The sequence below is a fragment of the Myiozetetes cayanensis genome, unplaced genomic scaffold, assembly GCF_022539395.1.
Source record: "Myiozetetes cayanensis isolate MyiCay16 unplaced genomic scaffold, myiCay2020 scf13, whole genome shotgun sequence".
Taxonomy (NCBI): domain Eukaryota; kingdom Metazoa; phylum Chordata; class Aves; order Passeriformes; family Tyrannidae; genus Myiozetetes; species Myiozetetes cayanensis.
Genome location: NW_026086937.1, coordinates 15,360,740 through 15,387,135, shown reverse-complemented (window position 1 = coordinate 15,387,135; position 26,396 = coordinate 15,360,740). Strand labels below are relative to the sequence as shown.

Here is a 26,396-nt window from a genome sequence, read left to right as displayed (position 1 = left end):
CAGCATGGTCCACCTCTGTCAGGTTGGCTGGAAATGAGAGTTTTCCACTGATAAAAGAGACATTGCATAATTGGATTCTTTGTAATATTTGGAAGATTGTGGTCCAGATCCTGAACTGAGATCTGTGCACTCCTCAGCCTTCAAAAACTGAAATAATAGTCACAGACATTAGAGGGGTTCTGCTCTTTCATAAACTTTCTTCGTGGGACATTTGCTCTTGGCAGCAACAAAAGGGAAATGCTACAGAAGTACCTCTGAAAGATGACACTTGACTTAAATTCTTAGTCAATGGGGAAACCAGCACAGTGTATGGATACAGGATGATGAAACACCTTCGCTTTGGAATTTGCAGCTTTTCAGAATGAATCTGTACCAGTCCTGAGGTTTACTTATTGCTTGGCTGACTGCACAGGCTGATCTTCAACTTAGACAGAATTGTGGCTTGGAGATGCTGTGGCTACTACATGTGTGAATAACTCAGAAACTCTGCCAGATCCCCAAACTGCTAAACAACCTGTGAACTGATGAAGGGAATGTTGTAAGTGAAAGCAACTTGGCTGGAAGGACTCTTGAAGAGGGACATACATCTACATATTGCAAAGACCATGGGCTGTGGGAGTTCCTGCCTTGTAGTGCAGAGGAAGCTGATTTCCTACAAACCAATTTCATGAGGTCAGGGATGACTGGTACCATCTCCAGATTTCTGGAAGTAGTTTTAAACTTGAATAGAAAGTGTCTGATCACTCAAAACTCACAGGAATGTTGCCATGCTCTGAAGGTACACTGTCAGCTTTTGGGTGCAGCAGTTCAACCTCAACAAGTCGGGTGATGCCACATCTTTGGAATAAAGAGCTTCTTTTGTCAACCCAGCATATTGCTGGAGGTACTCTGGGACATGGGTGGCAAAGGAAGGGATTTAACTTGTCCTTTACATTTAGAGCTGAGGAAAGTTTCTTCAAATTGAACATTCTGTTGGCCCACTAAGTCTGCTCATATTTCTTCTGCTGCTGCATCCTGCGATGTTTGTTTTTCTCAATTTCACTTTTGCAGAGACCTGAGGAGGCTTGTCAGGCAAAACTGACCTTTTGTCTTAGGGCAGGAAACTTGGTTTTTTAACTGCTACTCATCATACGTCACTGCAGCCCTGTACCCTCTAGTTGTGTTTTTCCATGGAGTATGAAACAGAGGGAGGATGGACGGATTTCCTGATACTTGAGCTGGTTACTAAAGGAAGATTAGGCTTTAACTTTGTACTGTACAATGGAGTGTGTCAGGTGTTTTATGGTTAAGACCATAAAAAGTGCTTTCACAACTCGTCCTTGTAACCGTCCCGACTTTCCAACAAAATATTATTTGCTGTATTTTCCAGTAGGAAACCCTTATAGTGGATACTAAGGGTGGCAAAGGTCATTCATGAGTCATTCTTACAACTTTTTTTTTTTTTCGAGGTTCTGACTGCTTTGTCAGCAAGACTTGAGAGAAGTCCTGTGGTAGTTAAAAATACTGACTTTGTAGTGCACTGTAGTTAAAGCTCAACTTTCTAGAATGATCAGGCTTCTTTAGTGATGTCTTTGTTTTTCCTTCTGTCTTGCTTTCTGCCTTGCAAGCTTCTGCTCCCATCTTTGTAGCTTCCTTCTGGAGTCCACAGTGTGGTGTTTTGTGGTCTGTCTCTCGATGAAGTCCATTTATATTTTGTACTTAACTCCATTTCACCAAACTGTCCTCACAGCAGTTCTTGATCTGGTGCTGTGTGTATGCAAGTGCTGAATGTAGTTCAGTTACATTCTTGGCCTTACATTAGTCTTGGTAAGAAGTGTTTATATGTACACACATATGTACAATAGACATGTATTTTTAGATATAAAAAATTATTATTTTTACTAGCTCTTGATATTATTGAATAGTGTGACCTCTTATCCATTTCACCGAAGCAGAGACAAGTACTTCTGGTTAAATGCAAATACACAAGTTCCTTCATTTAATTTACAAAGACTGTAGTCTTGGAGAAATCTCTCTACTTATTAAACATGTTGGGAGTGTTTTGCAGCTCCTTTGTTTGACTTTTCTTATCTGATTTGAATCTCGAAGGTTGGCCTGAGGAATTCTTTGTTTAGTCATCTGTTCTGTGGCTTGTTATGGCCAGTGGCTTGTTAGCAGCTCTCAGTGAGGGCACTTGAGCCGTGATGAGCTGGAACTGCAGGATGCTGTCCTGCAGTGGCCGCAGCTCTCTGTTTTCGTGTTTCTCATAAGTGCGTGTGGGGGGGTTGGTGCTTTGCTTTGCTTTTCTTCCGTGAGCCTGTGCTGCTCCTGCTCCCCAGACCGCATAACAAGAAGCAGACGAGTGTCTCCTGTTCAATCCCTGGCCCTGCTGCATTGCAGAAGAGGCTGTATAAAAGGCCAAAATTCTTCTTAGTTCCCACAGAAGTAGGAGAGGATTAATGGAATTCATCCCACCCGGTTTGCAGACAGGCTTAAACAAAGCCTTGCACCGCTATTATTCCAGGCAATCTGCAGCTCCTTTGTATATGCTGAGGTGGTTCTCGATCCACATTATCCTAAAATCTGAGGTGTTTATGCCTTTCAGGCTGGCTTGAAGCAAACATGGAGACCCCCCATGTGTATTTATGTGCCTTTGGTATTGAATTTGTTTTTAAATTTTCAATGAACCGTCAGCTTTTGAAGTGAAATATTTGACTGTCTTGAAAACTACATCAGAGCCTTGAAACTTACGTAGTCCTATAAAATAATTGAAATTAAACATTTCACTAACAATCTAAAGGAAAAGGATAGATGGATGTATGAATCCAGATCTCACAGAAGTGCTAAATCAGTGGTGAAACATTATCCCCTCTGGTCCTTTTTGTTGGCCAGTTCATCTGGCACACTTAGGTTTAGCTAAACTTTGCTGTTTCTTTAATCTTTTCCCCAAACTGACAGTCACTTCACAAGGAGTGATATCTTTTGATACAAACAGAGATTGGAGTGCCTAAACCTTACAGGTTTGGATGGTACTTGTCTGATCAGGAGTTTGATTACTGAAACTACCTGTTCTTCTTAACATAATGGTTATTCACTTTAAAAGTTAACACTATTTTGGGCTTTCCTATGCCAGTGAAGGCTGTGTGAATGCTTTCAGAATTGCAGGCTGGAAGTTAGGAGAAATGGACACTGATATGTTGCTATTTCTAGATAATGATTTGCCTAAAGTTAGGGTGACTCTTTAATTGAATTCAAGGTGCCATTTATCTAACTTTAATTTAAAGGCATTAAAAATGTCTTGAATGACTAGTACTTCATGCTTTTATAGAAAACGTGTGTGTATGTTGTATATACAGGCTTCATGTTTATGCAGAATTTGTATGTGTTGAGACAGTTGTAGCAAATTATTGCTGAACCACCCCAAATGGTAATTAATCTCTTGAGAAAATAACTGAAGTACAACTGCTAAACAAGAAGCGAGTGCGTGGTCAGATAGGCCGCTTGCTTGATTTGAACAGATGTGTTTCCTATTAATAAAAGAAGACAACCCACTACATGGGGTTATCCATGAAGCAGACAGGGTCATTTTTCAACTCCCCTCTCCCCCCAGCCTCGAGCAGAATACAGCATTTCTCTTTTTTAGCTTAAGAGTTACTGGCAGCTCTGCCCAGCAGAGAACGGGAGAGTGTGAGAATGAACAAGGCCTGATTCTGTTCGGGGCCCAGGGAACAGCGTGCAGTGACTGTCGGTTCTCAGTGCATGCACAGCTGTGGCTGTATGGAAAGATGAAGTGGCTTAAGCAATATTTGCTCTTGGTGACCTCAAGAGGAGGCCTTTGAAGTGCTGTGCTAATGGCAGCTCTACGACATCTGTGGGAGGGGATGAGCCATTAGGGGTCATCTTAAAGAGGTTCTCTTCCTCATGATTGTTCACTCATCAGAAAGCTCATCTTTTAAAATTAACTCTACATACACATGCTTCCTTAGATATTGATAGAAGTATTGTTTTTCTCCACAGAGCAGCTTCTTTTCTAGGCTGATCCTAGAAGTTTCCTTTAAGTTCCTTTAAGAGGGCTGTGAAATTACTAGGAGACCTTTGTGTAAGTGTGTTCTTTGCTTGAGGTACAGCTCTGTGCGTGGTGGATTCAGTGTAGCATTAGCCCTTGTGTTTGCTGGGTCAGTACATGTGGTGTGGGAAGCATGGCCTTGAAACTGAAGACCTGAGTACTTCCCCAGCAATAGAGAACATTAGTCTGTACTGTCTGGTATCCCTATGCATAGGACTGGGACGTGATTTCCTCCTTACTTTCTACAAAGTGTGTAAAGAACTGAAAACCAGACTGTGTTCCTGAGTGTGTGACCTGAGTCACCAGGATGGAAGAGTTTTTAGCTAAAGTGGTGATGGTTCTGACTGATGGGATGGGAACCAGAACTAGTGTTCTGCATCCCAGTTTCCTCAAATTCTTGTGTATGTGGTTTTTGTCTCCCAGGGCTCTGTTTGTAGGTTTGGGAACAAACACCTGGAGGAAAAGATTTGATACAGAGTAGGGTGATCCAGGACTTCTGTCACGCTCAGCTATGTATGGGGCGTAAATGGTGTCGGGATGGTAAGTCAGCATGATACTTGGCTAAGGTTAATAAGCCAGGCTTAAGAGAGACAGGCAAGTTTATGCAGCTGAACTGAACTGGGAAGTCTAGATGGGATGATATTCTCCTGTGTGGACTCAACAGTTCACATATATCTGATCTGTGCTAACTTATATCTGGAAAGGAGAAAACTAGTCTCATAGAACACTTAAAAAAACCCACCAGTTCCTGTACCCTGTAAGTTAACCTGTATTTTGACTTTTATAATTTCAACATGTTTTATTATATTTTCAAAACGAAAGGAGAAAACCATAATCCTTTTGGCACAGAAACACCCTGTATCCTAACTTACAAATTGAACTTACAAATTCTTATTTGCTTGTGTTCCTGCCTTACTGCCCACATGCTAGTTACTCATGTAACATCCAAATTTTGACTGCAAACTCTGACTGCAATATGGGACATCCATTTGGAGTTTGATGCTGAACTGGGGTTATAGGCTAGAGTATTGTCAGAGAAGATGGACAGACTGGGGAGTAGATGAGGTACAGTGGTGTTAGTCTTGTGTTTACATGTGTCCTTCATACACTTTCTAACTCAGTGCATTTTTTTAAAATATTCTTACTAGGCAAAAGAAAAGCTTCTAAGTGAGGCCCCGTGGAAAGGCAGCTTGAACTACTCTTATAATTAGTTGTGTCAGTCTGAAATTTGACTTCCTCTTTTAGTTTGGCAGTTAGCATGGAAAAAGTCTGCTTCAGATAGTTGTTCAGCTTGATCTTCAGGTATGGCCTGCAGATTGGAACAGAAATCACCTTAGGTTTGAGGGGAAAATAGGCAGGAAATAACATCTCTAGATCTAGTTGAAAATAAATATTTGAATGGGCTTACTTAAAACAGGCAGCAGAAAGAATTACTGATTACGTAGGGCCATGATGTTGTAGCTCTTCAGTTAGAACATGCTATGAAACAGGGATTCAGTATTAATGTGTAACTAGGGAATTTGCATTTTCTTGTCTTCCAGTGCTGAGCTTTGCACTGTATCCTTAACTACTTGATATTTCACAATTGCTCATTCTGGTATGGGGAAAACAGTTTTCTTCAGTTCAAAGCTTGCCATGTGTAATGGGATGTCCTTATTGCAAGGTTGCCTGCAATACACTTATTTAAAGAGATGGATACAGTAATGTGGGATAGAAAGCAGTGGCAAGCGAGCCCTTTGTAATCCTCTTTTTTGCCCATTTTTGCAGGCAAGGTGTGTTGATAATATTATGAGATTAAGTGAAATATTGTCACTAGAAAATTCATTACAGCACTTGTACAGAAGCTTCCAGATAAGATTCCAAATATGAACAGAAATTATCCACTATAAAAGGGGAAGGGAGATGACTTTGCAGAGGCTATACCCGAGAGGGCAACACTAACAACTGCAGGTAATGTGCTCTGCCCCTTTGCTGCCTATTTCTCCTTAGCACATGGGAGCAGAAAGGAACGTGTGGCAGTCTGGCCCATCTTTAAATACTGGCACTGTAGAACTGAATTTACATAAATGCAGACTGCTGCTCAGTGTAGCATTAGAGCTCATTGCTGCCAAAACAGATGCAGTGGGTCGTGAAATAGGTGCCATTACAGCCTTTTTAGCTGTGTCTTAAGAGCTCTGACTTGTCTGTGTGGAGGTTAAGTGCTTAACTTAGACCCTTTCCTCAGAAAATGAGAGTATGTGGCCTCAATCAGGTCACTGCAAGTCCAAAACTTCAGAATATTATTCTTACTGTCAGTATAAAGATCGGGCTCTTTTCACTCAATCTGCTTCACATAAAGCAGAGAATTTCATGTTGGTGCTTGTGTGTTTTATGCAAAATGACTTGAACTAAATGACTCATAATTTGGAGACTTTCATTCTGAAAAACACCATCCTTCCTTCTAGCTTGTATGGGGAAGAGTCTGCAGTGGATATAGCAGGTTAAAACAACTGAGAATTGCAGTCTAAATGTAGACTGGTGTTTGAAAGATGTGGTCCTGCTCCTCTCCTACCGTCTCCACAGTGGCTGTTTTGGGCAGCTGATCTTCACGAAAGCTACTTAAGAAGGCAAATCTGTTCATTCTGGCAGATGTCTCAATTTAGATTGGCTTGTAGCAGCTGGGAAGCTTGCAGCTCATTTTAAGGGAAATTGAAGAAACCACTCTCTTCCTTTCTACCCAATAGTTACAATAAGTGCAGAACCTCTGTAGAAACTAAATCTCTACTGGCAGTTAGCTGCCTCCTGGCAGTGCTAAGCATTTACAACCTGTTTCTGCTTCCAGCCCTGAAAGAGTTGAACTGCTTTAGTCATCTAAAGCTTTGCCATCCTTTTGATTTCTCTGCCAACCAACACTTCAGAGATTGCTCAGCACTTGCAAGTTTTACACATCAGTGAGAACCAGCAAGTGGGCACAGCATTCAGTGGCTCCTTTTTCTGGGTACTGTTGTAGTTATTTGTGATACAAAACTCCCCTGGATGTTGAATTTGGCCCTTTTATTTCTCTTTAATGAGGAGATTGCTCTTGACTGAACAACTTCAGAATCATTTAAAGAGTTGATGTTTTGGAAGGTGTTGGATGTTCACTTCCATAGAAAATCACGTGTCTGTTCAGTCTGAGAAGTCCTCAGTGCATGCACAAAGAGCATCTAAGAATGCTGATTTCCCATCCTAGGAAACCACAGCCTGAGTAGAAATTGCAGGCAAACTAAAGAGCTTGCAGGCAAAGCCTGCACAGGAGATTGCAGAAGATGGGTTATATGTTCTTGAAAAAAGTCTGAAAAGCTACTGTCAGTCATCCCTGCTTTATGTTTCTTATTGATGCAACATCCATGACCTGATTGTAAATTTTTCATAGGTCTTTGTAGCCATTCTTTTTGCTAATCCCATTGCCATTGTGACCATGTTTTCCTACAGAACTTGGCTTCCATTTCTTAACAGTTTGTACAGAACAGAACAAGGTGTAATAGTGGAAGTTTTGACATTACTTAAAATTATTTTCTTTGCAAGTTGCTTGTGATTTCTTTTCATCTTGGTGGTTGCAAACCGTGTAGGAAGACAGACTTAGCTAAGTACCTTACTGCATCTTTTTTCCTAAAAGTGACCTTCTGTCACTATGACAGGAAGTCCTAGAAGTGTCAGGGTGTAGCTTGCTCAGTGTTTCTATTCTGTTTTCTCTTGTGACACGGCTCATATAAAAGGAGAAGCTGAAGATTAGCTTCAAAGCAACTTCTTAAGATATGTAAGAAGTTTTTCAAATATTGGTAAGTGAAGAAGGAGGACATAGGCCAGGGTAGAGATAACAGAAATTTGTAAAGACACCTCAGCAAAGGAAAAAATGATCAGAGGAACCTGGGTTACATAATCTTGTAGCTAAAGCTGTAAGCAGCAAACTCCATTTAGGCTTTGCTCCTATTAACTTAGATACTTTCTTAACAGTTGGAATGGAAAATCTTGATAAGCTTGTGTTTTGTTATTATTTGATGTGCAAACTTGACTAGGTTTCCTTTGGTCTTTGGGTGTAAGCAATACATAAATCAGTAATGCTGGAGATGGAAGAGTTCAATTTACAGGAATTATAACTGTTTAAATTGCTCCAAACATGGGGAAAAAAAAAAGTTTTAAATTCTACTTAACAAACAAAACTCTAAAACATATCGAAACACATGTTCTTTGAAACCTGTAGCCTCTTTCTGAACAGATTTTGAAAGCTTCAAGAAAATCTAACTCACTCTTTTCTTGGCCCATGCAGATTTAACTGCAGCATGTCTGCTTCGGTCACCTCTGTGGCTGGGCACGTTCCTTTAGTGCTGTAGAATTGGTCACAGATGTCCCTGTGACATCTGATGTCAGGATGGAGCACACAGGATGGAGTCCACCTGAAGCAGGATGGAGCACCTCCACGATGTGCCTTCTAACACTCCACTGTCAAACAAGCTCAGATGGAGTAGCTCATGTGACAGGACTATCCTGACTTTAGAGCAAAAGCCTGTCCTAGGGCTTCAAGTTTTCTGTAGCCACAGAGCCTGGCCTGTAGCTTAGATTTGAAAAGACCGAAAGCTTCAGAAACAATGTGTGTTACATCTGGTTCTGCAAAGGAAACTCTTGAATCCTGTTGTGCACTCAGGTTAGGCACAGCTTGACCTCAGTAAGCCTCTTTCTGATACTTCCTCAGGGTTTCATCAGGTTGCCTTTTGAGGGCAAGAGGTAAACTCCAGAGCTGTCGAAGGTTGCTGTGGTGAGGACTGGGGGAAGAGTGAGTGTGAGGCTGTCCCCCCCGGCTTTTGATTGAACTCAACCATTGCACAGAACGGCACCCTTCAACTGGCTCTTTGGCACAGCCAAGGACAAGACATGGACGTAATGATGAGCAGTTCTTTGGATTACTTCTGTTTGAAACTAGATAACGTTTCAGTTTTACAGTCTTTCTTGTAGGTCTTCTGAACTTTATCCAAGAGTTGTTGATGTTAAAGGGACAGTTGCTACAAATTGTAAAAAATGTTTCCATTTAAGATAGTGCTTCGTGGTATATCCTGTTGTCTGGCAAAGCCACTTGTGATCTCAACTTATCTTCTGTCCCAGGCAGAGTGAAAAATAACTATACGTTATGATCTTTGTCCTAAAATGCACCTTGTGCAGGGCTGATTCCAACGAGATGAAGTTCAACAAGGACAAGTGCCGGGTCCTGCACTTTGGCCACAACAACCCCATGCAGCGCTGCAGGCTGGGACAGAGTGGCTGGAGAGCAGCCAGGCAGAAAGGGATCTGGGGGTGCTGATTGACAGGAGGCTGAACATGAGCCAGCAGTGTGCCCAGGTGGCCAAGAAGGCCAATGGCATCCTGGCCTGCACCAAGAACAGTGTGGCAGCAGGATGAGGGAAGTGATCCTTCCCCTGTACTCAGCACTGGTGAGGCCACACCTGGAGTGCTATGTCCATTTCTGGGCCCCTCAGGTCAGGAAGGACATTGAGGTGCTGGAGCAGGTCCAGAGAAGAGCAACCAGGCTGGTGAAGAGACTCGAGCACAAGTCCTGTGAGGAGAGGCTGAGGGAACTGGGGTTGTTTAGCCTGGAGAAGGCTCAGGGGAGACCTTGTCACTCTCTACAACTCCCTGAAAGGAGGTTGTAGCCAGGTGGGGGTTGGTCTCTTTTCCCAGGCAGCTATCAATAAGACAAGAGGGCATGGTCTCAAGCTCTGCCAGGGGAGGCTTAGGTTGGATATTAGGAAGAAGTTCTTTACAGAGAGGGTAATCAGGCATTGGAATGGGCTGCCCAGGGAGGTGGTGGATTCTCTGTCCCTGGAGGTATTTAAGAAGAGACTGAATGTGGCACTTAGTGCCATAGTCTAGTAACTGTGGTGGTAGTGGATCAAGGATTGGACTTGGTGATCTCAGAGGTCCTCTCCAACCCATCTAATTCTGTGATTCTATGATATGGTGTATTGAAGCCCAGCCCTGCATCTGGTACCACATGACAAAATTTGTAGCTGTTGGAAAATGAGATGTTCTCTCTGGGCAGTCTTAGTTGGTCTCTCTTGGGTTTAGGTTTTTATCAGGGTAGTGGTAATTGGGAAAAACCACCATGTTCAAGTGTGAATGTTGTCTCTTCATGGTTCTTCCTGCAAGGGTCTATGTCTCTGGTGTTTCATGTCTGGGGTGCCTTTGTGTTTCTTTAGGATCTCTCTTGTCTGCCACTCCTCAGCAGAGTTCCCAAAACTCTTCTATCCTGAAATAAACTTCATAATGACTTTTTTTTTTTTCCCAAATATTGACTTCTGTGGATATTTAAAGTAGCTCCCTAAGGATCGGCTTTTCCATAGTGGTCACTCTACGAACTATTGTGTTTGCAAGACAACCCATGCTAGCTCCACTTTCATACCAGAATATATTCTGAATGCAAAATACAGAATAGAACAGTTGCTACATTCAGTGATTCATGCTTTTGGTAATACTGAAAAGTTAAAGCTCCTTTAGGAAAGGCAGGCTTGCTACAGGATGACAAAAGCCTCCAGTACTTGCAACAGGGGGAAGACCACGTGCAGTCACGAATCTGAAATCTACTGGAAAGGAAGGCAATTGCAGGAACTTAGTGCTTGGTTCTCACAGCCTCTCTCAGGTCTCAGAGTGAATCTAACAGCTTTCAAGCCATGAGTAAGAAAATGCACATCAAGAGGCAAAACACCTTAATTATGGTCAGAAAAATGACTGTCAGGCATGGTTTTATCTCTGTTCCATGGTGTTTCCTCTTGCTAGGGAGAACACACACTGCTGTGTTAGACTGTTTTCTCAGGATTATGAGATTCACATGGCAGCAAATAGCTCCTGTGGTGACTCAACTTGCTTTCCTTAACTTCCTGTTAAGGGAAGGAGAACATGACTAAGCCCAAAGGATGGGTTTTGTAAATGGGGCTATAAAAAGTTCTGACGGTCAAAGAGACTCTACCTGTGCATCAGTACCTTCAGTGCAAGTCTCCAGACTTTTTTTGGAGAGAGATGGGCAAGTATAGGCCTCTGTAAATTTTATCAGTATTGTTCATCTATAGTCACATTTTAAAGTTTTATCTGAGAGGTATATTTCTGAGGAGGATTCTGAACAATTTCTGACTACTAATGGTTGATTTAATTCCCCTGAACTAGATAAGGAAATGACAGACCAGGCTGTTCTAGCCCTTACTCAGTTAATTTAATGGTGTGTTTTTTCTGCAAGGAGAAGCTTAAGCTCTCGTTCCAGCATCCCTGACTTCAGGAGGGAGGTGCTAGGTAGCATGAAAAGGGAGTCTGTGCATCTCTCTTGTCCCCTGCTATCTGCTCCATATTTAAAGCTATTTCCGTGATGACTGACATGTTTTGTGGTGGATTTTTTGGTTGGTTTGTGGGTTTGGTTTGGGTGTTGTTGGTGTTTTGGTTTTTTTTCTGAGGACTTTTATTTTTCCTAGTGGGGATAACTGTCATGTGGATTAATTTCACTGCTAGGTTTCAGTGACCTTGTCCTTTGTATTTGTGGTGTTGATTGTCTCCTTTTACCCGATGACATGGGCAACTGCAGCCTGTTGCCAAAACTTCTTATCCAAGTGTAATCTAAAGAAGTCGTATTTGGTGATGAGGATTCCCATGTTTACCAGGGTAAACCTTGCTTCAAGTGGTTAAATAGATTATTTTCAGTCCTCTGCTTTTAGGCTTATCATGATGGCGGTGGGCAACCTGACTACCTGGTATCTTCAGACCAACTCCTCCAAAAGACACTACCAAATGTCTGGATTTCTGTAACACTCCAGCTTGTCTGCATCTCTGAAACAAGAGTAAGCTTTACAGTAGTGTTCTGTTGTAAAGTTGCTGAGTTTATAACTCTGAGGTGCATTGTTTAACTTCATGTTTCCAAAATAAAAAGGGTTTAAACTGATACTATAAAAAGCGCTGACTGACTTTTATTCACCAAACTGCCCATACAGCTTTTCTGTTATGCATTACAATCTGCAATCCTCGGGTACACCAACGCGTGGTTCCCATTTTGAGCAGCCAGTTGTCTTCCTGGAGCACCACAAAATTGCTCCAAGTTTTCTTATTTCTATACTGTGTTGTGTTCTCATCGTTATCTAGTTGCAAGACTTCAGACGAGTAAAACATTCTCAAAACATTTGTGTTGCACAGAACTTCTAACTTAAAAATGATAGCTTGTGTTCTCTTGCTTCAGGAGTTATTTCTATGCAGCGATTGCTTAGCTTGTGGGGTATCATTCCTTACGGTGCTAGTCCTACATTTAGTGCTTGGCAAAGCTCTTTATTTTCGGGTTTTTTAATGGCTTGAGCAGGTAGTTGCAACTTCAGGCTGTTCTTCTCTGCTACATAGAAGAGACAACTCTGGTTACAAGAACTGAATTTTAAACTGCAGGGTGGAAAGGCTGGACTCAGGTGGCTTTCTGTGCTTTGGGTTCTTCACTAAACCCAAGTTGCTAGCAGAGACAGTAGCCCTGAAGTGTGAGCTGTCCGATCTCCAGAGCTGTACCTGTGACAGGGGTGCAGCCTGTCTGTCAGCCCGCCCCTTGACGGCAGCTCGGGTGACGAGCTGTGTGCACGGCGGGCTCGGGGCGCTCCCGAGCCGGGGCTGGGCCGTTTGGGACCGCCCGGTCGGGGCACGGTTGAACTCGCGGCGCTTCTCGAGCCCCGCAGCTGTCGAGTCCAGCGGGCGCTCCCAGCGCGGGGCCGGGCAGAGCAGCGGGGCCGTCCTGGCGCTCCGCGGGGGAAGGTGCTGGACGAGGCGTGGGGGATGGAGCTCTGCGGGCAAAGGGACGGCACGGCAGAGGAGGGAGCTGGAGGCGGCTGTGAGGGACACCGAGGGCTGCCGGGCTCTCACTCCCTCCCCCGGGAGCCGTCTCGGGGCTCCGCCTGCTCTGTGTCTTTAGCAGACCGACCGCCCAAAGACAGTTTGTAACCCGGGGCATTTGTAGGCTGCGTCTCTCTCGGAGCTTCAGAGTTTAAATAAAATGCCATCCATGGTTAACAGCGGTGGGCATTTCTAAGAAAGAGGTTTCTGTGTCAGGTTCCTCCTTCCTGGCCTCCACAAGCTTGCTCTGGGCCACTCATCACCTCTGACTTGCTGCCAGTTGGGTTACTTTTTTTATTTTGGGGGGTGGGAGGGGATGTGTTTGTGTGTGGGTGGTGATGGGAAGTGTCTGAGTAGTCAATCATTTCCATGACCAAACCTAAACACAAATGTGTTAATAACAGTTCACTAAAATCTTTCTCCTCTCCCCCACTTAGAATTGGCAGGTGTTCATCTTCATGAAGGAGGAAAACACATGAGAAGATCCAATTAGAACCACAGTGTTTGTTTCAAGATGCCCCAAAGGGAAAATACTCATCTGCGAGTCTCATCTTTCAAAACTGCCTGTGTTCTTTCAATCAAAGAAAAACGTTTTTTGAGAAAGATGACTTATGAAGTCTGTGAACAAAGCTGGCTTCACAAGGATACTGAGTGAAAGACATCATGCCTTACAAGGGACACTTATCTTGAAGGGGTGACACTGTGCTCTTAAACAGAAACACACGCACTTGAAAAACACTGATCCTGAACAAGAATAAGGATTATAAAAACTGCATCAGAATGTTTATTAGTCCCAGAAGAGTCAGAAAATGCCATTTTTTGCAGATATTTGCCACTTGCTTCATACTGTGTCTCATGATTTTTTGGGGACCATTTGATAATCACATTGTGAGCCATATGAAGTCCTACTCATACAGATACCTCATAAATAGCTACCATTTTGTGAATGACAGCCTGTCTATCAGCAGGGATAACCTGGACAGAGTATCGAGCTACCAATACTTGATCAACCACAGAGAGAAATGTCAGCAGCAGGATGTCCTTCTCCTATTGTTTGTGAAGACTTCTCCTGAAAACCGTCATCGGAGAGATGCAATCAGACAAACTTGGGGTAATGAGAAGTATGTTCGTTCTCAACTTAATGCCAACATTAAAACCCTTTTTGCTTTAGGACGGCCAACAGACCATCTGCAGAAAACATGGCAGCAAAGGGAACTTGAGCTTGAAGACCAGAAATACCATGATTTGATTCAGCAAGACTTCTTGGATACTTTTCACAATCTTACTCTAAAATTGCTCTTGCAGTTTAGCTGGGTGAATGCCTACTGTCCTCATGCCAGGTTCATTATGTCTGCAGATGATGACATATTTATCCATATGCCAAATCTTGTTGCTTATCTCCAAAGTCTAACACAAATGGGTGTTCAGGATCTCTGGATTGGCCGTGTCCATCGTGGATCCCCTCCCATAAGAGACAAGAGTAGCAAATATTACGTTCCATATGAAATGTACCAGTGGCCCTCTTACCCTGACTACACCGCAGGAGCTGCATATGTCATATCCAGTGATGTAGCAGCTAAAGTCTATGAGGCTTCACTGACTCTCAATACAAGTCTTTATATAGATGATGTTTTCATGGGTCTCTGTGCCAATAAAATGGGAATTGTACCACAATATCATGTATTTTTTTCTGGGGAAGGAAAGGCTCCATATCATCCCTGCATTTATAACAAGATGATGACATCTCACGGACACGTAGATGATCTTCGCCAGCTCTGGAAGCAGGCTACAGATCCCAAAGTTAAAAAGATTTCTTCAGGGATTTGGGGTAGAATATACTGCAGACTAGTCAATATTGTGCTTCTCTGTAAACTGTACTATGAGGACACATATCCTTGTTCAGCTGCATTTTCTTAATACTTGAATATCTGCACAGAAGATCCACTGAGCCAAAACAGAGCAACAACTTTTTAGGTGTTTATTCAAAATATATGTAAACATGGAAAGAGGTAAAATTTACATGTGATTATTTGGGGTGGGCAGGGGGAGAGGAAGAAGATGGTCCCAGATTTTGTTCAGAAACTTATTGGAATAGCTCTCCTGTTGTACTGCAACTTTTTACATTGTAGCCTGTTTTTCTTACACTCTTCAAGGGATGCAAGTCTGGATTATAAATGAACTATAATAGACTTCTAGACTTTGAAATGCTTGTTGAAAATGTTTGTTACTTTGAACTTGTCAGTAAGTCTTGAGGGTTTTTTTTAAAGATATGTGAACTAAGGCATGTGGCAAAACAAAAATCTGTTATATCAAAATGGAATAGACCTTTCAAAACATGAGGAAAGTGGAACTTCTGACTTGATGAATGAGAGTATTGCAGTAGTTTAAGGCAGTGTAAACTCATTACAAACATTCACCATTTCTCAGTGCTTCATCAAAAGTCAGCCTGGACCTGCACAGTTGACAAACAGTGAGTGCTAGAAGTGAAGACCTGCTGCAATTGTTTTCTCGAAGTTCCCTAAATCTTTGAAACAGGGAAACAGTGTTTGAGTGCCCTCTGACTTGGTGGTTTTAAGTGAAAAAGGAGCTCCCTTTAGAACTTGAAGTGATAAAAATCAAATACTACTCATGTAAGTGGTTTGGCTAATATTTCTCTGCCTTCTGAAAACTGAATCAGTGTATTTAAACAGTCCCATCTTTAATAAGCAAATAAGTTAAATGAGTTTTCTTTCAAGAATGCTTCTGTTTTCCAATATTCATGGTTAAAAGCAAGCAAAAGTCACTGAGAATGTTACTTAGAGCTAATGTGAAGCTTTTAAAGACTTAAAAAAGCAAAATTTTAAGCAGGTACTAACAAAGAGGGAGGATATTTTGTGCACAAACTTTGACTTCGCATTGAAGGGATAGGGAGATGGTGATTCACAGAAACCCAGTATGCAAATCAAACCAACTAAAATATTTTTCCTCAAAATTGTCTTTAAATTAATTTCAGGGTTGTTCATGTCCACAAAACCCTGTACCTTGAATATATTTCAATGTCAATATCACCTGCAGAGGAACAAAACACCTGTGCATTGGAAATCAAACCAGAACTGAGTGATGTGCAAACTCCAGCCCTTACGAGCTGTGCTGGGGTGCCACAGAGACACTGCAGACAACCAGAGCTGTGGGGTGTCTGCAGTTCTGTCTTGTACAGCTCACTAATGGTGCTTCCACAGACTCTCAGGACAGATGTCTTAGTTGCTAATTGCAAAACCTGTGGTAGCTGTACAGGACTTGCTAGTTTGAAGCTGTGAGTAGTAAACTTGGTTTAACGAACTGCTGCTGCTCTTGGAGCTGCACTGCGGGTTTGATGGTTGGAATGGATAATGGTGTCTCTTAGTGTAGACAGAATCCAGGAGTGAGCTTGCTGACTGTTCTCTGAGCTGTTCATATGGATGATAGGTAGCTACATTTAAAATCTGTAACTTTCTATAATTGATTTTCCAGAAGAAAGATAATAAGAATCCTAACTGGTTCCAAATGTTTGGCATAAAAAGAGCCTACAAATAAATCATTTATCAGTGTCAAAATGACTGAAGAATATAACAGCTATACTTTAGAAAAAAAACAAATCCAGTTCCTGTTCTTGCCTAAACATTGATTATAGTACTGAGAATGTGTATTTTTTAAAAGGAAAAAAAAACCACAAGACAACCCTAGATCTATATAACCTGTTGCTTACAGAGAAGATAAATGCACATATAGAGAAAGTATTATTCTGTACTGAAGGAAAGCTGCTTCATCCGATTTCTGAGTTGTTTTGAGCCATTTAAATCAACAAAGCTGCACAGCAAAACTGCACTGCTAGAAAAAGCCACCCTGTTCACCATAGGGAAAGAGGGTCTTCGTATGCAGTATGCAATCAAAATGGACTAGTAAGACCACAGTTTTTGCAGCATAACTATGTGTTGGGATTTGTTTTCACTCATACAGGCAAAAGTAAAGTAAGCTTTAAGTAGCCTAAACTAGCTAACATCTAAAACGCTGCTTAAATGTAGTTTGCCATAATCTGAAAGTCACTTTTGACCATCGAAATACTTTGTTTTACAGTTGGTTTGAGTTTTGTTTGGATTGTTTCTTAATCTTAAAAGGGTCTTGATGTTTGTAGTATGCATTTTCTTTTGCTGCAGTGAAAAGAAGTTGCTTGTTGAATAAAAAGAAAAGTATGAAGGCACTCCTTTCAAAAAATGGAGACACTAGAAAACTTCTTATTTTCTGGTTCGAAACACAAGATTTATACACTTTCATCTGGAACCTTTTTTAACAATAGTCTCGGTGCTCCAATGCAGGGCTGTCAGGTTTTACTTCAACAAATAAAGCTGTATCAGCCTGAATGGTCACTCCTCATTAAGAGTTTGACATTGTTGCACAGCATATTTAATGCTAAATTTTTTTTTACCAATTTGTTTGGTTTGCATCAGTTTCCCTTTGATATTACTAATTTTTATACAAAGTGTTCAGTATTTATTCTTAAACTTTGCTCTGTACCACAGAAAGACAATTGTTTTGTAAAATTTGTTTTGAATAAACAGACTTATTTCTTTTAAAAAACCCTAAAGAGTACAGCAGAGGTAAATATCTCTTGTTGCTTTCTTTGTAGCTGACAGGATCAGCTCTGATGCTTTTAAGTGTTATCCCGAGTTCCCTCTTGTGAGGATTTCAAACTGCCCCCTGCCCCCGCTGTCCTTTCTGTTCTCCCTCGTACCAAACCTGTCCTCAACAAAAGGCAAAATCCAGAAAAGAGACAGCTCACAAATTTGCTTACCAAGCTTCCAGGTCTGAAGTTGTATAGAACTGCTAGATAGTAGAAGCTTAACCTGTTGTTGTTTGTATGTTCTCTTTAGGCAGTTGTTCCTCTGGAGATGTGTATTTATTTACACAAGATTTCAGGTAATGCTTTGCACCTTTTGAAAACTAGTTGGTGGTTTGGGGACCAGACATGGTATTTTCCTAGGGTATAATTAAATTCATATAATGATGATTTGTATGTCTCTCCAATTTGTCTGGCATAATGTATCAACCTAAGGTTTTTACAAATGGAGTCTTTTGCATCAGGTAAGTTCAGTGTATACCTGTGTGAGACAGGGGCATAACATAAGGATGAATTCTCTAAGTCATAGTGAAGAAGAGAACAAAGCAAATGAAGTCAGTGGGGATTGTGGCATTTGGCTTCTTGCAGGGTGGGTTTTGTTGTGGTTTTTTGGTGTGGTGGTTTGTTGTGTTTTGTTGTTTGTTTTTTTAATTGCTCCCTTTGGCCTAGAAACTGCAGTTCAGCTAAATTAGGCTGTTTACTTGGTACTTTTGTTGAACTAAGTGACTTAAATATTTGTGCTTTAGAATATATCATTAATAATCTTTTTTCTCAAGGCTGCACAAACTCTAGCACGCATTTATAAAACCAAGAAGTTTCTCAGAGATACATAGACAAATATGACCATTCTGAACACTGAGATGGTCTTTAACGCTGCTTTTTTTTGAACATACATGCAAGGCTTGTTCCAATTACTTATTTTCTCACTTGTAATTAATATTTCTAAGGAAAAAAAATAGAAAAAACCCCCAAACCAAACAAAAGATAAATCTTTCTTGCTTTTCCATCTGATAGACTGGGTATAAATGGATGGCTGTAAGCATTTCAGTGATTTCATTACAGATAATTATTTATTAATCTTGGTGAGCTTCAAAGAAGTCATAGAGAATGTACTATAAATGCAATAATTTGCATTCTAAGAAGAAAAAAATATATACTGGCTCGTGTGTGCAGCCTTACCTCCTCCTTGTTGACAAGTTCTCATCACTTTCACTGGTCACCAGGACTCTGCTAGATCCTCCTTGACTTGCTTCATGCATCACCTCGATCTGAATAAAAAGGACATGTTAAAAGTGAAAATACTTAATTGCTGGTGCTTTTATTTAGACCACTTTAATTCTTTGAAAGAATAAAAACCAGATCCTACTTAACTTAGGAAGTCACTAGGCAAGTTAAAATATGTGAATTCTATATGTGCAGGTTGTAAATCAAGAATACCTCTTGTCTGTTTTTATTCTGCTTCCTTGCTCAGTGTTGGCATGGGAGGCATTCCTGACTCCTGGCAAAGTTGTTATATTCTTGCACCATAGAAGGTGAATTATCTCCTTGTGTAGATAATTACAGGCGTGATAGTCTGGTCCTTAGACTCTGAACTGCTGGGTTTTTGGTTTGTGTCTCAAACCAAACCAAAGATGTGACATTGCAGAGTTCTTTGTGGGGTGCCATGTGGAGAAAGCTGGGAATCCATCCTGTGCCTCTGAGAAGTGTCTGTGTCCCAGGAGCAGTGCTGGGTAGGACAGTGCTGAGCACATGTTCGTGTGTAGGGCTCCAGTGTTTATTTTGATAAGCACCAACCTTCTCCCTTGCCCCGTCTTGCAGAGTTGGATCATTTCAAATGTGTTCCAGGAAAGTTTTAAGCAGGTTTTTCCTCCTTTTGCTTTAAGAGCACCAAGTACTACTGGGACTTACTCAAAAGCCAAAAGCTTCAAATTCAGTAAAACAGCCCAGCTTCTGAGTTTGCACTTAACCCAAGCCCATATCTAAACTCCAGCAGAGTCTTTCCACTCCTGAGCACTTTCATTTTTAACGGCTGATTCTGGAGGGGAAAAGTATCTTACATTCAATATTGCAAAATTATTTAGGTGGTTGATGATAACGATGGATCCATTAATAAGCTGTCCTCACCCGAACTATTATCAGGACAAAGGAGAACCAGCTGTGGGTTCCTGCTGATAACTGGATTTTATTCTGTGTTTATTGCTGAAGTTGTGGACTGTTCTGCTCATTTCAGAAGATGGACCAAGTTTAATTTTTACTTTCAGCTTCAGGAAATTAAGATGAAATGTATGAGCAAGTCAGGGGTGTGGATAACAGAAGAGCTGGGTTGAAGTACTTTGTATTATATCAAAAACTGAATAATAGAATTTTGCCAGGTAGGCATTTGACACATTTTTTTAGCTTTTCAGGCCTCACAGTAACACTATTCCTACCTGCTAAACATTCCTATCCCCCCCGAAAAGGAAAAACAAACAAGAAGCAAAAAAAAACCCCAAACCAGTTTTGGCCTGTGTGGAATTTCTGCACTAACGAGATTATACCATTGTTTAATATTTAGATGAAAGTAGCACATCTGTGTTTGGCTGTCACTGGTGTAAGAAGTGCTAATGTATCAGTTTTGGTCTGTGAATTATTAATTAAAATCAGAAACTCTAAAACGCTTACTTTACAAAAACCCTGTATAATAGTGGGTTAAACTGGAAAAGGCACAGAGAACTAAAAAATGTGATCTCTGTTATTGGATGTGTTCTCATATAGAGCTTACCTTTAAAAATAACTCATGAACTATGCAAAAGTTAAAAACTGCAACTGCAGGGACTATTGTGTCATCTCCTTTCCTTCTATATAACCTGTTTTAAGTTGAGGTATTTATTTTCCCCAGAGATGTACTGGAAAAGCTTATTCCCTTCCTCTTCTTCTCCTCCAGGCTGCTGAACAATATGAAAAAGGTTGCTTGATGTTTCCATCACACTTTTATGAGACACCCAAACCAAGATCATACCTCACACTATGCAACTCCTTTCATGATCCTGCAGAACGTTCATTGTATTGTTTCCCTGACATTCAGGGCTCACGTTTTCTTTCTCAAAACATACGTAAAATTGCATTTTTTACCAGTTTAATGATATAATGCCCTAAAGAGCCAATAGTACGTGTCCTAATGCAGGGAAGATGCAAGAAAAGGGCTGCTGTTATTTAAAAGGTTGTGAGTGTACAGCACTGTGTATGATTTGACCTCTTATTTTTAGTAAACTAAAGGGGATGTCAGCAAAGGTATTATCTTTGTGCACAGACCATTCAGAATACAACCTCACTGATATTCCTCTTATCTCTCCCAGATGTATTTGCATGGCCTAAACCCAAACATTTTAAATAAGACAAATGAGGTATTACTTGAATTTGACAGGGGAAAAGAAGAAAGAAGTCTGTTCTCTGAAAGTGGCTACTTCAGCTAGCTTGGGCAAACAAAAAGTTTCAGGATGCAGCTGCAGTTCACTATAGTTTCAAGAACTGCAGATGAATAGAGTATCTGAAACCTGTTTCCACTGTCAAAATACTCAAGGAAGGCCAAACAGCTGTTTTGATAACTTGTTATCCCAGTCAGTGTCTACAGCTCAAAGCAAAGACTCTGTGCTGTAAGGGCAGGATTCTGACATGCTGTCAGGCTTGGGAATAGAGAGGAAAGGCTAAAGATGTCCAAACAATCTTAAACAGAATCTTGCTGTAGAAACAACAGTGAAAGAAATCTCATCACAGATACACAAATGCCAGATAGATTTCTCTGAAGCTTACTTGCCTGTGCAGGCACAGGTAACTGGATTTTCTTTGGATTTTTTTGTTTTTTGGCTGGTTTATTCCTAAGTATTACATGTCTAGTTTTAACTCTTTTACACAAATATGTGGTTTGGAGTTCTCTCATAATATGGGATGTGCCCAAATCACGGGTAATCCTACCTTAATTCCACCTTTAGTCTTCTTAATGCTTTTCTTTTTTGATAGCTCTACTTCAGAAACTGTCTTTGGAGGGCAGGCAATTTCGGTGGACCTCCTGTTGGTAGCTGAAGGAGTCAAAAAGAGAGTAACATTAGAAAACATGTGCTAAAAGTTGAAATTCTACTTCCTAATAAAAGCAATGAGCAAAGATCCCAACACATCAGTAGCAACTGAGGCTTAGAGAACTGAGCTGTGGCTGGAGTGGTGTTGGACCAGCTGGCACAAGGGATGGGTCACCTTGTTCAGTGCTCAGATTGGCATCCAAAGCTCCACAGTGTAATGATTGGTTTGGCTTCCCCTGGGAAAACCATCTTTAGGGCAGCACAGGTAAATGTTAGCCAGCTGTATTGACACTTGGGTAATTGTCACTTGCAGTGTTTTGCCTGTGTGGGTTCCCAAAGAAAGGAAATTTTATTTCTGGTTATGCTTTGGCAATGTTGGATTAAAGGATTATTCCCTGAATGTTTTCATTCATGAACAAGTCTCAAAAGAGTAATCACAGGAGTTCAGCAAGTCACAGTGACACGGATATAATAAGACTGAACCTGAGGAAGCCATTTCAGAATGTCACGTCAGGTTTGATGGACTTTGCAGGCTCTGACAGTGAGGTGTCTGATGCTACTGGACAGTCATCCTTAACAACTTAAACACTTGTCCTGAGCCTGCTGTCCAAAGGAAGGGGTTACAATGAACTGTGAGAAGGGGAATAATATATTTTGCTTTTGTATCTCTGTTTTGAATTGATAACAAGCTCACAGCACATACTATATAAGCACAAGGCAAAAAGCTCTCTCCTTTTTCTTAGTTGCTGAATTGATATGAGCAACCATTCATGGCATGGTAAAAACACATACAATGCCAGAAGAGATGCTGAAAGAATCTGGGTTAGAAGAACAAAAAAAAAGAAAAAAAACCTGAACACAATTGCCGCAACTCTGAGATTAGGTCCGTTTCATTTTTATTCTGGGAAAACTTTCTAATTGAACGAGAACTTTTCTAAGAATAAAAGCTGGTGTTTTCAAATGCATCTGGTAACATTCTGAGATGGTTTCACCAAGTTTAATGTTTTGAGGCATTGAGAGTCCTGGTGGTAATTAACTTTTTGGGGAGAAGCTGAGGGGTGCAATAACAAAGATGCAGACATCTTTGAATGAGGAGGATGTAGTATCAAAGGATTCACACAAGAGAGGGTTGAATGCTTTTTAAAGATGAAACACATTAACAAAGTTTCAGATGCCCTTGTCATTAAATTCTTCTTCCAAGGTAGTTTTAAGAAGCAAAAAAGGCACATAGAAGAACCCAAATTATATTCAGGTAAATAAACAACATATAGGTTTCACAGACAACAGTAATGGAAGTTGACATTTTTTCTACCCTGTGTCTTTTCAGCAGCCTTATCACACAGCTGGGAAGAGAATTAATTAAAGCAGCTTCTCTCCAACTCTTCCCTAAATCTTCTTGGATTTATCCAATGCTGAATGACATGAGGACTTGGCAATGTCCATTTCATGCCTATTAGCTCTGCACAATGACTCCATACTAGAAAGTTTCCTCAATGGAACAGTGAAATCTGGCAGCCACCAGCAGCTATAATCAACTGCTGGAGGATTCTTGTGGTTCCCAGGACTGAGCTGAAATGCAAATGTCGTCTCCCTTTGGCTCTTCCATCACTCTCTTTCAGAATATACAGCAGGGGATTTGTTTGGATTTTGAGCACTACTTTCAACAGATGCCTTTTTCCCATCCCCAAGAAAGCTTTTCCTGAAGTAGTAATTGTTCTCTCAAAGGTATTTTTATTTCACCCAAAAAGTGGCATACTGACATTTTGAAACCAAGGGGACAAAAAGATGCAAGATAAAGGACATAGAAGCTATTGATCCTCATTGTCAAACTTCTCCATACCTTTCTAATCTGCAAGGAGGATGATTTATACTGTTGGCAAAACCAGAATACCAACCTTCATCAGCTATCTGGTAAGTTTTCAAATGGGTCCTTTTATGTTTTCCCCCATGAATCCCTGAGTAAAGTGGTTATAAGCATCAGCAAATTCACTCTTTTCCATACTAATGCACCCTGGAGATTCTCTTTAGCCTTAAATTCTCACCCACCACCATCCTGACAAAATGGAGGCTGTGATCAAACCTATCACACTAAACGCTATTATTTCCATATTATGGAAGCAAAGGAAATAACTTCAGAAAACATGACAGCTTTTGCTTAGAAGAGCACAGTCAGCAATACCACGTTGTTTGACCTATTCATTAATCAGAAGACTTGAAAGGGATGGTAGATACTGGTATGAAAATCCTGGCTGAAAGCAACCAGCAGAAAAAGTGGAAATCGGTTACAGTTTTGATGTCTGGATTACAACTTGCAAATTCAGACAGCTCCAGGTGATCCAGAACAGCTTAATTGAAAGATGGCACATTCACAAGAAGCCCAAGTGCAGGTGCTCCTTGATCTGGCAGCAAATTACTCAGATCAGTTCACCAGGTCAGTCTTGGCTTCAGTGTGAGATATTTCAGAAAAGGAGGCAGGTACAAAGATAAGAAAGACAAATTCATCTGCATATATTTCAGAGATGAATTTGATTCAGATTGACACAGCGAACTTCCCTTTCCAGTTTGCCCCAGAAACGAACTGAAAGCAGGAAGCAATCTGTTTTGGTCACGCTCCAGAGAATTTTTCAGTTCTTGACTGGCGCATAGTCAGAGAGTGCTGCACGTCACTACCTTTAAGTAGTTTCTGGAGCACTTTAGAAAGAAACAGCCAAAATACCTGCCAATTATTATTGCACTAATTACTGTGGAACTGGAAATATAAGGGAAACTCCCTAATAAAATTCAACACAGTTGGCTGTTTCAAGGTCAGTACTGTATTGTGCTGCTGAAGAAGTTGAAAGTTTAAGTGTTGAACTGCCTCCTGAAGGAATAAAGACACAGGAACAAAGGAAGACAGGTAGGGTGTCTCCTTGTAGGGTAATATTCCACGCAGAGGGGCCTTGCTTTGTGCTTTTTATATCGGCAGATTTTCAGGAGGCTTGACAGCAATTTTGCCAGAGCAAAGAAGTATAGATTATATTGCCCAAGGATGGAAAAGTCTTCCTGCTCTAAGCCACTGAATGATAAAGCAAAGATGTTGTGGTGTTCCTTTAGCTGCCTAAACGGTTTGTTTTGTCATCACCAGAATTCAAAACAATGATTTAGTCATTAATGATCTTTGAACTCACGTTTCCTGTTGGACAGCACGAGCAGCAAGCCCCAGTAAAGTTTAGCAGGCTAGTTGTGTCCATGCCTGTTCTTGCCAAAGGAATTTGATTCTGCTGTAGGTGATTAATGGAAATGCACAAACTCTCACTCAGAAAACATATGGGGAAAGATGTGATTGGGAAATTCACCCAAAACCGGAATGTAAAGAATTTATTTGAGGGGGGCTTTGAGTGCCTTACAAGTGCTGGGTATGCATTATAACCCTTGACTGCAGAGTCTGTGTGTCTCTTGCTAGCTAATGAGTTACACTTATGCTGTATCTTGAACCATAGAAACTAGTGGTTTCTCAAACCATTAACAAAAACCACATGCAGCATCTCTTCTGAGTCAGCTAATCTCTCTGCAGCCTCAATTCCCCTGCACACATCCCCAGACTCTTGCAAGACATTCTTCCTTTATCCCCTATCCAGATGTTATTAGTTAGTGAGTGTTATGCACTAGTGACTGTGAGGAATGCTGGAATGGATCCAGCGAGCAGTTGTATACATTTAACTGAGATGGAACCATCTTAAGTTATATTATTTAAAGAATTGAAAAGGCTCCAGCTGTGTTCCCCCATATGAATCTCATGTTCCAAGTTGGCCTTCTAAGATCCTTGTATGGTGAGTCATGGATTTTGTATGTGCAATGTGCTTTGAAACATGTTATTTGTTTAATGAGCTCACAGAAATTTTGACATCTCTGCTCCTGTATTTCATGTTTATGTTGCACACAAAGAAATCTCCAGGTCAATATTTTATAGCACTTTGTACTTCCATGTTCCAGCTCTCACCACAAAGGTAACTGAAGCAAGACAATTTTCCTAACCGTGGTCACGGGATGGCCAAATCACCTTTTACTGAAGTTTTCCAAGAATGTGTCAGGCTGAGAAGAGAACCTTTGGGAAAGTTTCATTTCAGAGAGCTGGAGTTTGGGAGAATTAACAAGGAAACTAAAATAAAGAAATGCTGACTGCAGTCATCCCTAATAGCTTGTATTCTCCTTTACAGTTCTGTAATTTATCTCTAATTTGTGCCTGACAGCCTAGAGGCAATACTGGCCTGCATGGGTTGACTTCGTGGACCTGTCCCAATTCACTCCAGCTATGGAGTTTTGTACAGAAAAGCAGAAAACAAATATGTAGTCAAATCATCAAAAATTATTCCCTCAGAAGTAAATCAGCAAAAATATTTCCCTATCAAGTGCCAATTCTCTCCTCCCAACACATTCAGGGACAAGTGTAACCATTAGCAGTATTCAAGCAGCTTCCATTGGGAGTAAACAGAGTTCTCCTTAAAATAAGGTGTTATATATGCTACTTAAATATTTCCAAGGCACTCATTATGAAAAGGTCAACAGAGTGTATTATGCCTTTTTTGGGTTGATATTCTCACAGCTAAATTGTGCACCAAGTCTATCTGGCACAGACTTTGGAGCATCACAATAATCCCAAAACTAGTTTTTCAATGTTGAACAGGCCTGTCCCTGCAAAATTTCAAAGTTCATTTTTGAAACCAAAAGCTTCAAGCAAAATCGGGATTAATCTAAAATTTTGCTTCAGAACTTCCAGACCCACAGAAAAGTGTTGAGTGAGGGAGAGTTTACAGCAGCTCTGAAGCTGCCTTTC

The 26,396-nt window shown here is 41.0% G+C and overlaps 2 protein-coding genes across 15 annotated transcripts in view; one reads left to right on the top strand and one right to left on the bottom strand.

The window, feature by feature from the left end:
• The window catches only part of MCF2L2 (MCF.2 cell line derived transforming sequence-like 2), a 161,652-nt gene that overhangs the window by 66,136 nt on the left and 69,120 nt on the right, over positions 1 to 26,396 (bottom strand). For all 14 annotated transcript variants that reach the window (XM_050308639.1, XM_050308638.1, XM_050308649.1 and 11 more), the window contains 2 exons: positions 21,483 to 21,586; positions 18,711 to 18,799 (listed from right to left, as the gene is read on the bottom strand). In XM_050308639.1, the coding sequence (XP_050164596.1) occupies positions 18,711 to 18,799; positions 21,483 to 21,586 (193 nt within the window). The remainder of the gene's footprint in view (positions 1 to 18,710; positions 18,800 to 21,482; positions 21,587 to 26,396) is intronic.
• B3GNT5 (UDP-GlcNAc:betaGal beta-1,3-N-acetylglucosaminyltransferase 5) lies at positions 13,341 to 17,425 on the top strand. The gene has a single exon (XM_050308679.1). The coding sequence runs from the start codon at positions 13,679 to 13,681 to the stop codon at positions 14,813 to 14,815; it is 1,137 nt and encodes a 378-aa protein (XP_050164636.1). The 5' UTR covers positions 13,341 to 13,678; the 3' UTR covers positions 14,816 to 17,425.